Source organism: Limulus polyphemus, unplaced genomic scaffold, assembly GCF_000517525.1.
Source record: "Limulus polyphemus unplaced genomic scaffold, Limulus_polyphemus-2.1.2 Scaffold1377, whole genome shotgun sequence".
Taxonomy (NCBI): Eukaryota; Metazoa; Arthropoda; class Merostomata; order Xiphosura; family Limulidae; genus Limulus; species Limulus polyphemus.
The window spans coordinates 1-16,705 of NW_013666987.1; the positions used below are offsets into that span (position 1 = coordinate 1).

General features: G+C 33.0%; 1 protein-coding gene across 1 annotated transcript in view; it reads left to right on the forward strand.

The window, feature by feature from the left end:
- The first annotated feature begins 998 nt into the window (after positions 1-998).
- Positions 999-16,705, forward strand: part of LOC106463317 (protein NDUFAF4 homolog) — a 30,769-nt gene continuing 15,062 nt past the window's right edge. The window contains exons 1-2 of the mRNA XM_013923334.2: positions 999-1,286; positions 12,999-13,096. Of these exons, the coding sequence (XP_013778788.1) occupies positions 1,139-1,286; positions 12,999-13,096 (246 nt within the window). The 5' untranslated portion in view covers positions 999-1,138. The remainder of the gene's footprint in view (positions 1,287-12,998; positions 13,097-16,705) is intronic.

Here is a 16,705-nt window from a genome sequence, read left to right on the forward strand (position 1 = left end):
ACGCTATAGCAACGAACGTCACTAATACTCTGACCGCAGATCACATACTCACTATCCACCCACACATTACATTCCCCTCTTTTATATACCAGCCTACCCTATATCTAGTAAGAACTAGAACATTCGCCAAAGTACATGATAGTTCTAGAAACGTTGCGTCACAGTAGTCATGTGATTCGATGACGCAACAGTACCTAGTAATCATCACCATCCACCGCCAACTCTTGGGCTACTCTTTTACCAACGAATAATGGGATTGACCGTCACATTATAACGCCCCCACGGCTGAAAGGGCGAGCATATTTGGTGTGACAAGGATTCGAACCCGCGGCCCTGAGATTGCGAGTCGAGTGCCTTAACCACCTGGCCATGTTTTAATTTTTACACCTTTAACTTTTGAACTAATACACAGTATATACTTAACAAAACGTTGAACTGGATAATTCAATTTACCTAGTGGATGAGGCGCAGCCCCTTACCCAGCTCCAGATTCTCACTTTAACCACTGCCAAATGAATAAATTTAACTACATTTACTAAATAGTTGGGATTTGTAGAAGGATTTTTGAATTAATGGCTCTACAACTGCTTAAATATACAAATATTTGTCCCCTCGCCTCCTTTAGTTTTAGCAACGAATCCCCACCCCTCTCGCATTTATATGTGACAGCCTCGTAAAGTTTTACATCCCCAAGTAATTTCGGTACAATTCATTGTTATCAAATTATCTATTGTATGATCTTGTGATCCCCATTTCCTGGTGGTTCAACTTCTCAGGCCTTATAATGTTAAAAATTGGGTTTCATGCAATACCTGGTGTGGGCAAAACACAGATAGCCCATTGTGCAGTTTTGTGCTTAACAGCAAACAAACAAATAAAAAGTATTATTTTAGAGAAAATTAAGAGATGATAAAATTTTGTCCAGGAATATTCAACTAATCTATCTCATTCAATGATATCATAACTTCACTCGGAATCCTCTTTTTATATAAACGATTAAAAAACAAACAGATTATGCCTGTGGAATAATATCGCGTTTTCGTTTTAGGCCTAATGTGTTTTATTTTTGTTATTGAAATGTAAAGGATGAAAGTAGTAAGTTCTTACAGAGGTTGATTCTGTTCGCGAGACTTAGATTATGGGTAAACCATATTCTGTATTTATTCGACGACCATTGCAAAATTTTAATGTTGAGAATCGAGCAACGAAAGTTCTCTCCGATAAAAAACTTAGAAAAGCTCCGAAACATCCAAGTTCTGTTCCTTATGTTAATTCTTTAGGTTCTGGTGAGTAGGCTTCGTTAGCTTAAGTAAAGCGTAGTTTGACTGAATTTTAATTGTCTTGTGATTTTCGTATCGTAGGCTTTTTATCCTGAAATAAAATATTTATTTTCATAATTATTTTTGCAGTGAACTTAAAAGCATAACACACGCACATCGAAGAACCATTTGGTCCTTTTAGTTTAAAGAATGTACTATTAATATTTCACGTAAATCACGTACTTTAATTTGCACAACTCCGAATTTTATATAACTGCTCAATATTAAAATTAAAAATATGTCAATACTGTATAATAGGTCAAAATATGGTTTTATTCTGCATAACAAGTTAAAATAAGAAAGAAATGTTTGAGCATTTTATTTTTAATTTCACATTGTATTTTCAGCGCATTATTCAGTATATATTGTAATTGGTAGGCAGAATCAGGTTTCTTAACCCATTAAACAGAGTTGAGTTTTGATGCTATGTGAATTATTTATGCAGAATCTTTTCATTATGCAAAAATTAACCTATATTTTAACTTGTTTTGCAAAACCTCTCATTCTTTAAGACTGACTTTTCACAACCATTCTCAAGCAAACTAAAATTTAAACCTACCCTTTATTTTTCAGGAAATCATTAATTATCCTTTTAAAGTTAAACTTCTGTGAAGTGCTTGCCTCCACTTCTGCCAACGGCAACTCATTTCATAAATCAATCACTCTGTTTAAAAAATAAAACTATTGATTGGAGCCTAGTCTGTAATTTTAAAATTTTGTCCTTTCATTCCAGTTAATAAACAAACACTAGAACAGACCTGAATTCACCATTTTGGCTATTAGTTTTAACAGTGCCAGCCAGCCAGTTTTTTTTGTTGTTGTCATAATCCCCTTTTTTTTATCCTGTAAATTCTCTTTCTCCCAAATTCCTAGCATTCTTATAATTCTGTGAATTGGTCAACCTCTCTGTCTGTCATCTTAAACTTCTGTAACTTATGGCATTTATCAAATTAGGTTTGTTGTCCTTTTTTATTTTTGGGAACATGCCTATCTTGAATTAAAAGCAATGTATTTTAAAAAAATTTTACATTTGTTCCACATCACCTTTTAATTCATTATCCCAATTAAATAATGATAAATCTTGTAGTATCAGTAATGTCTTTCTGAAAACATGAACTAAAATTTTATTTTTGATTTCAAGATGTGTACAAACATAAACCTAATTATGAATTGATGACACTTCACAAAAGTTTCCCCACTTCAACTCTTACAACCATATCCTCATCAGCGGTTAATAGTTCACCTATAACTTTATCCACCCTGGTTAACTTTCTAAACATTTTGTATAGAAAATCATCCTGAATCTTTTGAAAAAATCTCTCTCCCTCACTATTTGACTTTATTCAATTCCAACAATGTATATAAAGTTAAAATATCTCATAATTACTGAATCATATGAATGCTTAACTTTATTGGAAGGTGGGGGGTGGAAGCTAACTCAATCCAACGACTATGAGTGTGTGTATACACTAACTGGAGAAAGTGAGGGGGAGCATGTACCTCTTCAGCCCCATGTATTAAGCACTTATGCTGCATTATTATTTTATTAGTAACAATCCTGATCTTGTTATACAATTACTTATTGCTATCTTCTCTCTGATCAGGTAAATTATAGTAGTCTTGAGGCTAGAGCTGGGTGATCAGTTAATTGATATAATGGATTGTTTACAATCAGCAATTATATTGATTAGTGTTGCAGAAACTAATTGATTAATCAAAGTTTTGATAAAGTTCATTCATGTCACAAATTTAATCAATTAATCAAAATTAATGTTTTCCATTGTAACTGTTTTAGATTAACAGTTGTTCACACCATCGTGTTCCAACTACTATTGTGTTTGTTGTAACCCAGCTGGCCTGAAGAGCTCTCTGGACTGAGCAAAATGCATCATCAACAGTGGATATAACAAATATAGTGTGGCTGAAATATTATTGTCATATACACTCTTCTAGTTCTTGAAAGTCCTTAAGTGACTAGATGAAGAATGTAGTGTCAAAAAATATAGTAAGCCTAATGTAATGTCTTATGACAAATCAAAATTACTATTGTTTATTATCCCTACATCTCTTATCACATAGTGTTGTTACGGAATCAATTTTAAATTGTTTGGAAGCTAGAATTTGTGTAAGAAACATGTTTTTCATATTGTTAATTTCCAAAATAAATGAAAAAGAAAGTGGTATGACTTACAAGTAATGAGTTAAAGTTAAGTTGATTTTAAATTTAGGGTACTTGAGGAATATAAAAAAATATAGTTTTTACTTTGATTAAGTATTCATTTGCATAATAAATAAAATGGGTTGCAATTATCTTTTCCTTGGTTGGTTACAAAGCATTTGAAAAACTGTGTAGTTACCTTTACAACATTTAAGGCACCAACATTGTTGTACATACACTTATTATGAACTTGTAAAACAGTGTCAGGAAAAATATGTACAGAAACTTTGTAGTGGGTGATTGATAAGTGAATAAGTTTTTTATTGCTTCTGAATTTTAAATGGTGTAGATGCATAATTTGTGTGTATAAGAAATTTTTATTTGCAAAGCTTAGGATTAAAAATTCAACTTAATTCTAAATTATTGTGCTTGAAGTCTGTCTTTCCTCTGTTGTTTCATATTTTTTGTTTACATATGTATTTTAGAATTGATATTTTGCCATTTTCTGGCATCTATTTAGTGTAATTCATGAAAAAAAAGTTCATATTTTCATTTCTGCCCAGCTTTAAGGAGCTTCGTAAACAACTCACTTATAGACTTTTTTAAAAAATTCTCTGCTCGTCCCAAAGAATAACTATCTTTTTATTAAGAAACTATCACCCCTAGAGAATATATTATCCATTTCTGGATTTTCAAGAGTTTCCTAGTTTCTGTACAGGTCTTGGATTTAACATTTAGTAATGAAACACAGCTTATATATATATCCAGAATATATTATCCATTTCTGGATTTTCAAGAGTTTCCTAGTTTCTGTACAGGTCTTGGATTTAACATTTAGTAATGAAACACAGCTTTCAAAACTGCTATAGAGAAGGTTTAAATATGATTGGATAAAGCAAGAATTACATCTTAGTAGATAAATATATAGGTTTAAGTGTTTTTTTAATACCTTCTGTAAATGTTCCTTTTATTTGCATTTAAATTACATTTGTTTGAAAACCACACAAATTTTCTTCAATGAAAAGACATCAAATAACTTGAAATAAATTCAGCTTATACAGTTTAAAGATGGGCTGAATTGGTAATAAAGGACTCTTGATAACATGTCTAACACGGTAACAAATGTACAAGGTTTGGAGAAGGTTTTAGTCATCATCAGGTACAAGTAGTACCAAGACTTAGGAATAATATACAATATGAAACATAGTCACATCACTGGAGATTCCTTAAGGCTTAATAAAGTTATCTTGTTGATGTTTGATAGTCACATCACTGGAGATTCCTTAAGGCTTAATAAGTTATCTTGTTGATGTTTGATTCTATCTTTAAAATTAGTGTTTTTACTTTTAAAAGATATACTATGTTTTTTGTGTTTTGTTATTGAGTTGCAATGGAGTCAGCAATGTCACTGGACCAGTTGTTGAGGTGGAGGTGATCTCATTTAACCCGAAAAACTATTCTGTCACTAATGGTTGTGGTGTGACTAGCAGTAAAGTCTTCAGAGTCAGTTCATTCCTCATCACAGTGATCCATCTACCATTGATGGTGTGGACCTTCAGAATATCCACAGTTGTTTTTTAAGGTGCCAGTCAAGTGGTGCAGAATGTCATGGGCTTCCCTTCCTGGTGTTCAACCACAACTTAAGACAACTTTAACTCTGGTGAGGCCTTTTGAGGCTTCAGGACTTAGTGATTGTGCTGTATATGTGTGCATAACTGGTGTTGCCACATGGTAGTATTTAAACCTCCCCCGTGAGGACACCTCAGGAAAGGATCCCAATCCATTGACTCCTATTTCACTGCTGATGATATTGCATTCAGCAGATATGTCTGAGCCACCTGCTGGTTTGGCTTGACCAATGTGGTGATGGTGGTTTGTAGTAGGTTCTCTGAAGTTGATGGTTGTTTTGTTTTGGAAGGGCTTGGGTTCTGTGAGTGGATTCATGATTGACTAAGGCTGCCCATCTCCAGTAGACTTAAGGGCCAACTTTACAACTAACACTGTAAGATACCTTACATCTGATGTATCAACCAGCAATACATGTTTGTTCATGGACTATACCTGGTTGCAAGCCAGACAAACTCTAGTAGTCTTCAGGTTGGTAGCAGGTTCAAGCTCCTTGCTGAATAGGATATCCTTAGCATATTGCATTTCCTTGAAATTTCCTCCAATGGTAACTTGGTAGATATTAAGTGAATACTAACTACAAGAATGAAACACTTTGACAAGTTGAAGAACAAGATAGTCAGAAGGATCTAGAATATGATCTTAGATATAAAAAGTCTGAATTGAACATGTAAGGTCAGATAAATTCTGATTGGTGTGAATATCAGCAAGGTGAGTGGGTTATAAAAGAGAGTAATAACTGTGTAGTTACTATCATAATATTCTTTAAAGCTATCTTTAGAGATAGGGTAATAAAACTATACCATGGTCAAGCAACATTTCAATGGGCATATGTTATTATGTCTTATTTGCTCGTGGAAGATGTATCCCTAACACCTATGATTTTCTTTAGTCTTCACTTGACCAATACTTTTAGCTCTACTGACCTCTGTTGTTATTTCCTTGATACTAGTCAACACAGCTTAACCTTTCTCAGAACCATTCCATCCACTATCACCAGGTTGTTATGCTATTATGAAGCCTGTGCTCAGTAGGGAAAGAATGAGATCAAGATTTTAAATCTTCCACATACACTCAATTAGTTGTCTTGGATTACCAGATGCTTACCCTTACTTTGGCTGTTAGAATCCACTAATGCATATTACATCATTTCTCCCATGTGCCTTTTTTTTTCACAGACTAGTTTAGTATTAGATACATGCAATTTACAAAGTCTCACCATGCGAGTGTTGCTTTCTGCCCCTGGCAGTACACTTATAGCCTGCATTTCCATGCGTTTTTAACTGCACCTTGTACTGAAACAGTGTGTGCTTTTATAAAATATTTTCATCTGAATGGTTGTAAATCTTACATCATACCCAAATAAAACACCAAGTACAAGTTTACATTTGTTGTGATATCTAAGCTACTGTTTGTGAATTTCATTAACACTGATAAACCCACACATTCATAAGTCTTTCAATCCATTCCAATTAAAATGTCTTGCACTATTCATACTGGAAAACACGAGGCAAAACTGTGTTTTCTCTCGGATGTAGTGTTTCTTTGTCACTCATATCTTTCCTTGAAACTTTCTTACCTGTCAAATATCTCGGTGTTGAAACTGAAATATTTTCTTGTAAGTACTAATGAAAATAACAGGTGTACTGTACCTTCAAATAATATCTTGCAGGTCAGTAATCAAGTTAACCTCTTATCATAAAATTTTAATATCCAGATCAAATCCTTTGTTTTGATTCATATGGTGCTTAATAGTTGTGTTCTTTGTGTTATCGATCTACTTGTATTTTTCAACACTCCTGAATGACTTTATGTAATGTTCATACAAATATATTTATTTATCCTTGTATTTTGCCATATCTATATATCATCAAGTTGTCACATGCACTTAACCCTATCAGGACTGCATGAGTGACATGTTTCCTCTGTTTTGTTTTCACACTTAAAATACTTAACTTAATTGCATGAAATTTGGTACACACTTTTTACGTAATATTTAGTTTTATGAAAAAAATTATATATTCCGATACAGTACATTACATCTTCTCACATAAATAGCTATTGTCTTTCAGTGCTGCCCTCTATAAGCAAAACATTTTTGTGCACAATGCCATAACCCTTGATGCTCCCACCCATCTGGAATTGACTATTCCAATGCACCTCACATGTAAATCATCATGCTACAACCCTCCACCAATGAGAGTGTGACACTCTGTTGATGCATGTGACTCCATCTATTCAGTTCTACTGAACTATCACTTCTCGTTCAGCAATATTTATGTTCACACATTTAGTTTGTGCTTTCTTCAAGTGTTTTATTTTAATTTTTTCCATATCTTTGTATTAATTTCTCTTAACAAGTTTACTCATTATTATATAATAGTGATATTTGTAACTTGTTATTCTGAAGTGGAATTTTTATATTTCTACTTGGTTATGGAACTTACTACTTCATTACAAAAACTTGTTATTTGTTTCTGCCAACACAGTTGTATTTGGTTATTCATTTTGCATTATGAATTCTACGTTATCACTTCAGAAGTTATATGTTCTATTAGCACATTTACACAGGCTTCAGGTCACAATACTCTGTGGGAAGATTTTTGACTTTACTTCGTTTGGAGACTGATTGTCCAATGAACTGACCTTTGTCGGGCCTCGCCTCGAGTTTGGGAGTGCACACATTTTGACATACAGTCTGCCAACTTTGGAAAGATAAAACATTATATTTTTATGTTTTTTCAATAATTTTATGTTAATATTATTATCTGTAGTTATTTGAGTTTTGTTAGATTGGTCAATACTTATAGTTCAGTTCAGGTTAGAAATTAGGCTTAGTTGTATCCTTTCTCCTATACCACTGATACTAGGGGTCTTTGTTATTTTAGGATTACCTGTAATTCATCTTACTGGTATATCAATCATTCATTTAACTATATTGTTTTTCTTCTGTTCAGTTAGACTTAACACATGTCTGTTATTTTCGGTTTTACCTGTAGTTCTATTTGTGGATTAATGTCTAATTAAGTTAAATATCTTGTTAGCTTAGGCTTAACCAGTGTCTATTAATTTCGGTTTACCTATGGTTATACTTCCAGGGTACTTGTTAGTTCAGTTAACTATTTTGTTGTTTTTCAATGCATAACATGTATTACATATGTTTCTTTCGCTACCGAATTTCTTACCATTAATTTTGTTTAATTTATAATTTATTTCTGTGGGCCCTTGGGAGTACTCACCTTTCTTTTGACTTTTCTGTTTCTTACCATCTTCACCATTTCTTCTTGGTCAGTTCCAGATGACCTTGTTGGTCTATTAAATGCTTTCGGTTGTTTCATTGTTTTCAAGGTTTTTTTTCGTTGAATCCTTTTCCCACGATTTCCTTTCCTTACTCCACTGCTTTGTCTGTGATTATTTTCCCCTTCCTCCCTGACCCATTGGGTTTGGATTGTGATTCAATTGGCCTTTTATTCCTTATATCCTTTTTCCCATCATCAATTCCTGGTGTCTTCAGGCATGCACCATCCTTTTTCCCTGCATATCAAACCTGTTGTTTGTTGGAGGTACTTCATTCGTCATGCACTGGAACTACACCTCATACATTCATCTTCCATTCTCTATTTTCGATAGCTGTTTCTTCCTTGTCGGGGTACCGTCATCCACCTGTTGCCATCTTTCACTCTTTTGTGAGACTGTGACTGGATAAGTTACCTTTTAGTATATATATATATATATAAATACCTCTTATTTTTTGGAGGCATGTCCCTCTTGTTTTCTTTATGGATCCCGTTCTGTGGTGAGTGGTGCCTGTTCAGGTATACTTAAACTAGTAACAGCCACACTGTAAGGCAATGATGACTTCATGGGTAAAGCAGAAGGGGATAGCTGCCCATCCCTGAACTGCTTTGTATTGAATAAATCAATATGGCCTACTTTTCAAATACAGTCTTCCTTCATGCCTTGTCTTTCCCCACTTCCCACATTGTTCAAATGTGCCACCATTATTGGTTACAATCTCCAAAGCTATTAATGCCCTTCTCTAGTGTTAAATCTACTGAGTTCATTTTGGCCTGGTTGGTTTCAAGGTGCTCTCCTGAAGGATACTTGTGATTTCAATTTAACTCTTGCAGTTGCTTTGGTGACTTCCCATTTAAAACAAAAATCACTATTCTATCAAAAAGTTGTCAATCTGGTAAAAGTAAAAAAAAAAGTAAATTATTCTAAAAGGCATCATAACTTGACTAGTTAACAATTCCATTGAATTTTTTGCCCAAATACAATTTAGTTAGTAAGCCTGATAAAGTACAGTGGAATTCCGCAATATTGATAGAGTAATTTATGATATTTGGTTATTTAAAAATGCTTACATAAAACTTAAAAAATTAATTTCATTTGCATCCTCCACGTGAAAAATTTAACAAGGCTTAGCAAATTACGGCATGCAGGCAAACAAATACAAAGTTTGTAAGTAGAAAAAGTAATTTTTTTTCTATATTTCTTCAATTACTGTTCTGTGTTTTAAGAAAAATAGCTGACATTTATGAACTTATTTGTAAATGTAATAATATATATACATGCGTAATGTATTATAACCGAAATGTGACAGTATTTTTAAAAATACTGGTTCACTAGAACAAACCAAAGACAGGTCACATTGTAAAGGCCAGTTTTATACTATTGGATATGGTAACACGAGTCCATGTGCACTGTGTCATTGCAACTTCTGTAATGTTAGTCATACATGGTTGAAAGGTCAATAAAAATAATAAATATATATAGACAATAACATTGAAATTTAAGCTATTTAGACTAAATATTTGAGGTTTTTTGTTATAATCTGTAGTCACTCTAGGATGAAAAAAAGCATAATTTATATCTATTTCCCAATGTTTTATGTTGGTTATCAGGTCAGTGAAATCAACCAAACCCATACAGAGATACAATAGTGAAAATAACAGATAAGATATACATTTTTTATCATTAAAAAATGTTAGATAATTATCTAGAAGTTATTAGAAGGTTGTAAAGTTTGCATGTGAAATTTGACAATTTTCTGATGCCTAAAAGTATTTTTAATCTTAAAATCAAAATTACTTTACATGTTGAGTAATCAACATTCGAAAAGAAAAGAAAAAAATTAAACTTAATTTTAAAAATCTGATATTTTGTGTACTAAAGTCTTGTAATGTTTACAAAATTTTGTGAAGATACACAATTACATTATAATTTATAGTATGAAAACTCTAACAAGCACAAAAAGGTTACAAGGTTGATCCCTGGGACTGAGTCTATAGTGAGAGAGTTAATACATCATTGGCAGCTAGTTGTTCAAGTCAATGTGCAACTTGGTGGACCCTTATGAGACATGACATTTTCTTTCCTAGCTCAATGAAGCTTACCCTGTTCTTGCCAAAGTTTTCCTTGGCCCCCATTGACCAAAAACCCTACTTCATAGTTCTTCCAGTAATGGATGTTTGCATTTTCAAAAGTCAAATTCATGCAATACAGAAAACCATCAGCAGTACCACTTAAGACATCTTGAATTGTGCAAAAAAATGTAAAATTAAGACAGCAGTAAGCAAAAAAATAAAATGAAATGAACCATACAGTGAACTGAATGTTGGGGTTGAGACTTGATAATGTGTTTGCTAATATATTATTACCATAACACTTAATATCTCTGAATTCTCTTGAAAGGTGAATTGTCATTATTAATTTAATGTTTTTTATAAATGTGTTGAATAACAATTCATCTCCACTCCTTATGAAATTATGTTTCTGTGAGCCACCATTTTACACTTTCTAATGAAAAATATATTGTATAAAACATTTTCCTTTGTTATATGTGGTATTTAATAAGGACTGAGAGTTTAAAGCATAACAGAAAAGCTAAAATCAAGGGTAAGAAACAAAAAGTAGAATGTCAGTATTCCTGTTTTTTACAGGTAAGATTTTATGCAGTTACATAGTTATCTATGTTATTAAAAGGTTAATGTGCATCCATGCAAAGGAAATTTCTTAAACTTTAATAAATTATGCAAAAATGAAATTAGGAGTAGGGACGTACAGACAATGTCACTATACATCTAAGGAATGGGTGGGTGTAGATAATACTGTGCATTACAAAGGGAAAAGTATTTGGGGAATGAATCTATTATACCTCTGAGCCTCATCTCGGACAGCAGTATTTATGTGTTAAAGTGTTCTATGTGATATTATTCATTTGTTTATAGACAGTAGATGACCAATACCATCACCCTGTTGAGTTTTGTTACTTAGCCCTGCTACCCATGTTTTGAAAGCATTGCTAGATCTGATGTCTCTTACTAGATAACTTGATCAGTTTGTCATTTTTGATCAGATTATTTGTCTCAAAGTTTCTTTTCTTTACTAGAGGTGTTTGGTGGGCATCATGTGTTGTGGAATAGGTTTAACCTCGCAGTCATTGAGACTTCTTGCACAGCCATCAGATTTTTTCATAACTTTATGTACCTAATCTCATATATGAGTAGTCTAGGCAGGTCACTTATCTATTTTAGTTACTTTTTAATACACAGCACTGCCAATACATTTTATAAACTTTATGCATTCAAATACAAAATACTACAACCAAAAAAATGTTTTGTATGTGAAACATGAGCTTTCCCCCTAGTATTTCATTAAAGGGAGAACAATCAATTTAAATAACTGATTTATTAAGCTAAGTTAACACTGTTAGACAATATGGTGATTGTCATAAAACTGCAACAGCAGAGTTTTTAATGTCCTGTATCTGTCCCATACAATAACTGTAACTTATCAAACAAGGGAACACTAGTTGTTCAAACATATGCCACCATTAGTAATATGTGTAGGCTACAATAATACATATAGGCTATAATAGTTATTCAAAAAAATATAAGTTCTAATAATCACTTTCTCTGCCCATTTCACCTCTACGTTCGACAATTACGCTATTTTCCAATAAGAAGGGAAAAACTGCAGACTAACTATGGCATTAAGTTACCCCAAAATTTTGTTTATAGTGTATCATATTTTTAGTGTTTTAATAATATACATGAGTTATTTGTTTTTCTTTCTTCCTTTGATCAGTACTGCTGTCAGTCAAAAGAATAATATTGTCTTAATTTCTGACAAAGGGTGGTCTTGGTTCTCCTCAGCTATAAATGTTGTAAATATTCTTGCCTTTGGTGTGTTGGTATGAGTCACTTCAAGGTCTACATCATGTTTTTTCACCTGGAAACTGAGCAAAGGGTAGCTTATGTGTGGCGAGGTAGTTGGCAGTGTGGGAAAGCTTGAGAATCTGTTCATACACTGCTCTGTTCATATGCACCACCACCTCTGTAGTTGGCTCCTTGTGTTGTAGTTTGTTTTTTCATGTTGGGAAATCAGCTCATAATTGCTGCATATAGAATAAAAACCTTGCTTTGCTTCTGATGATAAATAATAATGAAGCAATCTGTTGCTAAACTTTAAGAACCAATTGCAAACCCAAGTCGGACATCACAAACAATAAGAAAATACTTGTATATGTGATGGATGATACTGTAAGCTTGTTAATTTTAGTGGAAAATATTGACTCTATTGCAGTGCATAATCTACTATGATTAATGGCAAGGGCAATTTTTCATTTATTTTGTTCTTGCTACTTGTTTTAGGGTGACAGATTTTCTGTGTTTAAAGGTAAATTGTCTGTTACCCCTGTTTATTTGTGATGCTTATCATTTCACATTTTTATTTCACTAATTTTCAGTTAAAAAAAGACGGGTATTGAGTATAGTAAGATTCTTACTTTCAGACACTTTCAATTTCAGTTTTTGCCCATGCCAGGTGAGTTAATTTCAAACTTTAAAAGCAATATATTAATAATGCCCTTGTTATTACATTGATGATAGATCCCAAAGCTGAAGAGCACAGTGTGATTCAAAATGATCTTGTGGAGCGTTTGAAATCTGTAAAAGTAGTATCTCAGGATCCTGAAGGAAAAGTACAGGTAAGCATGAAGCACTATGCCTCATTTGCTTCAATAAGAATATTGCTTTTTATTCACATGTAAAGATTTGCCTTGTTGGTTTTGAGTGGTATTGGTAAACTTATGTGTATCAATTTTTATATTAAAGTTAAACAAATTACTGATTCACCCATTTGAAATTAGACATGCAATTCAACTGTTGCCTGAAGCTTCAAGATATTCATTCAATCATTTAGGAATGTTTTGTTTTTCTCTGGATAAAAAGATTTGTTATAAATGTATATATGAGAAGTACCATTATAATTATTCAATACTACAAATATTATGAGAAAACTGATGGACACATTATCAGTACTTAATTGAAAATAAGTATATAAAAAAGCAGAACAAAAGAATTGATATTTCACAATTTAAAACATGCATTTCTTCTTCCCTCTTAAATATTTAGGTTCAATTAGTTGTAATAGGAACCTAGCAAATTACTGTATTCTAACTAGGCCCTTGCTTTTTTTGCCTACATCACTATTTTGGGTTGATTTTGGTCAACTATTATCCAAATGTTAACATTTACAAGTAAGGTAAAAATTCTTATACCTAAAGACTATAACTGTTATTCTGACAATTTGTGGTGCATTTCCAGGTTCCATCCCATTAAGTTATTATGTACTTGATTATGACTTACTTTTGCTTTTCATTGCTGGCCATCTTAGGTGTGACAGTGTAAATGAGTACATAATTAGGATCAAATTTCTTGGGGCAGTTAACTCCATTAATCAATATAATTGATTACCTTAGAGCATCAATTACTTTGATTAGTAGGGGAAACTTGAGCTGGTTGACCATAGAGGCAGGTTAACACAAGGCTAATAACTTTCATATGATGAAGTTGGTAGCCAATGATTCCCAAGGAGTTTATCGTAATCCAGGCTCTGAGAACATGGTGGGAGAGGATTTATCAGCTTGTTTATAGTACTATGGTTGTAAGGATAATTGTCTAAAGTAATAAATGTGTGAAAAAATCTATATGATGTATCCACGGTGGGAATTTCATAGTAAGGAGCTGGTAAGCTCATTTTCTGAAGGTGCTTACCAGTCCATAAAAGTTTACAAACTTTGGTAAGCATAAGATGTGGTTTGGTAAGCATCTTTGTTTAGGTACACAACTATGCTATAGACTTGGTGGCAAATATATAATCATTTTTATTTACTGATTTATTTTATTGAAATGTATGTTAATCTATTTCTTTACAAAACACAGCATTATTTAAGTCTGCTTCTTATCACATTTAATGTAGTGCCACCTGGAAAACACCAATATGAGATTTTAATTTTAACCTACCCATTGCTGCCTCAGAACTTAGATGATGTATATTAATGAAGTAATTGATCCATATTAAGAAATGTATGGCAGTAATGCTACAATTAAACAGTTCCAATTCAATAAAAAATGAGAAATCCAAGTGATTAGTTAGGTATGTCAACATTTCATTTATTATTTGCAAACTAATGGACAATAATTGTTAGGTCACTAAAACAGTTATTAATTTGAGAGATTTTTCTGTATGTACAAAGAATTTGGTTTTACACATCAACTTATGCACAATATGTTTATGAATTTGCTGTTATGATTCAGAACTCCTGTAACTGCTCTTTCATAAACATACAGTATTAAAATTTAATTTATGAATTTTCAAGGAATCATAACAAGATTTGTCTTTAACAGTGGAAATAATGTCCAATAAGCAACTTGCCTTTTTTGTAGTTTAATCATTTTGGGTGATTTCTGATTTTTTTTTTTTTCAAACCTAGGGCCTGGCCCATTGCTTATGGTGAGAGTAAAGATTTGATTCTGGTCTTCTGCTGTCTTTTCTGCCTTTATCCAGAGGTCTATTGCAGTCTAAGGATTAAACTGCTTTACCTAAAGCCCATCAATCAAGATGGTCATCAGGGCTAACAAGGTGTCTCCCATCAACCTTGACCTCTTGTCACTTTTATACGATGAAACTGTTCACCAAGAAGTTTATTCCACATGTGAAAAAATATCCTTTGATTTGCAAGTACATATTTTTGATACAAAATGTTTCAAGCATTCCCACTCATGCATCACATCCTGCTGGGGTGGCTCACTTGCCTGTTGGTCTCCCTCCTATGAATTGTGACCATCAGACACACTGGAAAGTAAACATTCAGAGTAGTGAGTAATCAGATTCTTAAGCTGATCTTTGCCATAGTTTGACAAGTTCTTAGATCCTGTTGGCTGGAAGTTTGGATCTAGAATCTCAAAATCTTTAATTACAAGTTTGCTGACATGTGAAGAAATTTCTCATTCACATACATGTTTACGTTATCAAGAATTGCATCAAATTCTTTAATACAACATTCTACATCAGCTGTGGTTCCTCTAACTTGAACCCCTTTGTAGGCATATTCTCCTGTTTCCTCCTCAAATACAAGATCTTCCTTCATTTCCCTAACATAATATCCATATTGTGTCTTCATTTGATTTAACTCTTGTAGGGTGGTTTCGTTCTCATTCATAGTGTCAGCAAAAGTTAAATGATCTGACTGGAAAGAAATTGATAAGTGTGTAGCTTGTGATGAAAGATCCTGCATTTGTGAGAGGAAGTAAAAAAATAAACTGATTTGATTATTTTTAAGAGCCCCTTGGCAACAGAAGTTTCATCTGAGTTTGATCTAGAAGCAATATGTTTGAGGTGATGAATTGTGGTTTTCCAGTTTTGCTTATAGCTTTCATGGTCCAGTGCTTACTAGCAATCCATCAATCAGCATTCCATTTCTCAAATTTTCCAATTGCTTCATTCAACAAATCAGCAATCTCCTCCATTTCTTGCAAATGTTTGGGAGAGTTTGAATAATAATTAAGTATCCTCTTTATTGTGGTATGAAACTCTGTTGCATACTTCAAACCTTTGTGCATCCAAAATACTAAGCTCTAATCTGTGTGCCACACAGTGAATCTCTACAAGATTTGTCACATTTACTGTTCCAACCTTTGAACCAAGATTGATTCTTGCTCTGTCTGGTCCAAATTCAACAAAGTTTTTCTGCCATGCCTGGATCCCAGTATTCTCAATATAGTCTATTGGCACTTTGCTTATTGCATCAGCACATGTATTTCTAACATTTACAATCCCAAGGAAAAAGAATCGAGGTTCATTATCACTCAAAAGATGAACATATACTATTTCATGCTCTGTCATAGATCTGTTTGTAGAACCACCAATTAATATGGAAAATAATTCAGAACTGTTTACATGGCGTACTCATTTTTTCGACTGACACCTTATAAATGCATGAAATAACGTTAGTGGCTCCTTTATTGTTCAACTCTATTGATGGCTTGTATTGTTCACACAAATGATCAAAAGAGTGATTACGCATGCCATGTTTTGCAATGCAGTATGCTGTTGTAAAAAGCTTCATCTTGTCATTTTGCTCATTGGCCAAGTACTGAATGCCCTGTTAACTCTTTCAACCTGAGTTCAGTCCCTGTGACCGACCTTGTAACCATTTTGTGCTTGTTATAGTTTTCATGCTATAACTTTTAAATTAAAAAGAATATGTTAATGAATTTTTGCAGATTATCAGTAAACATTACAATACTTTCAT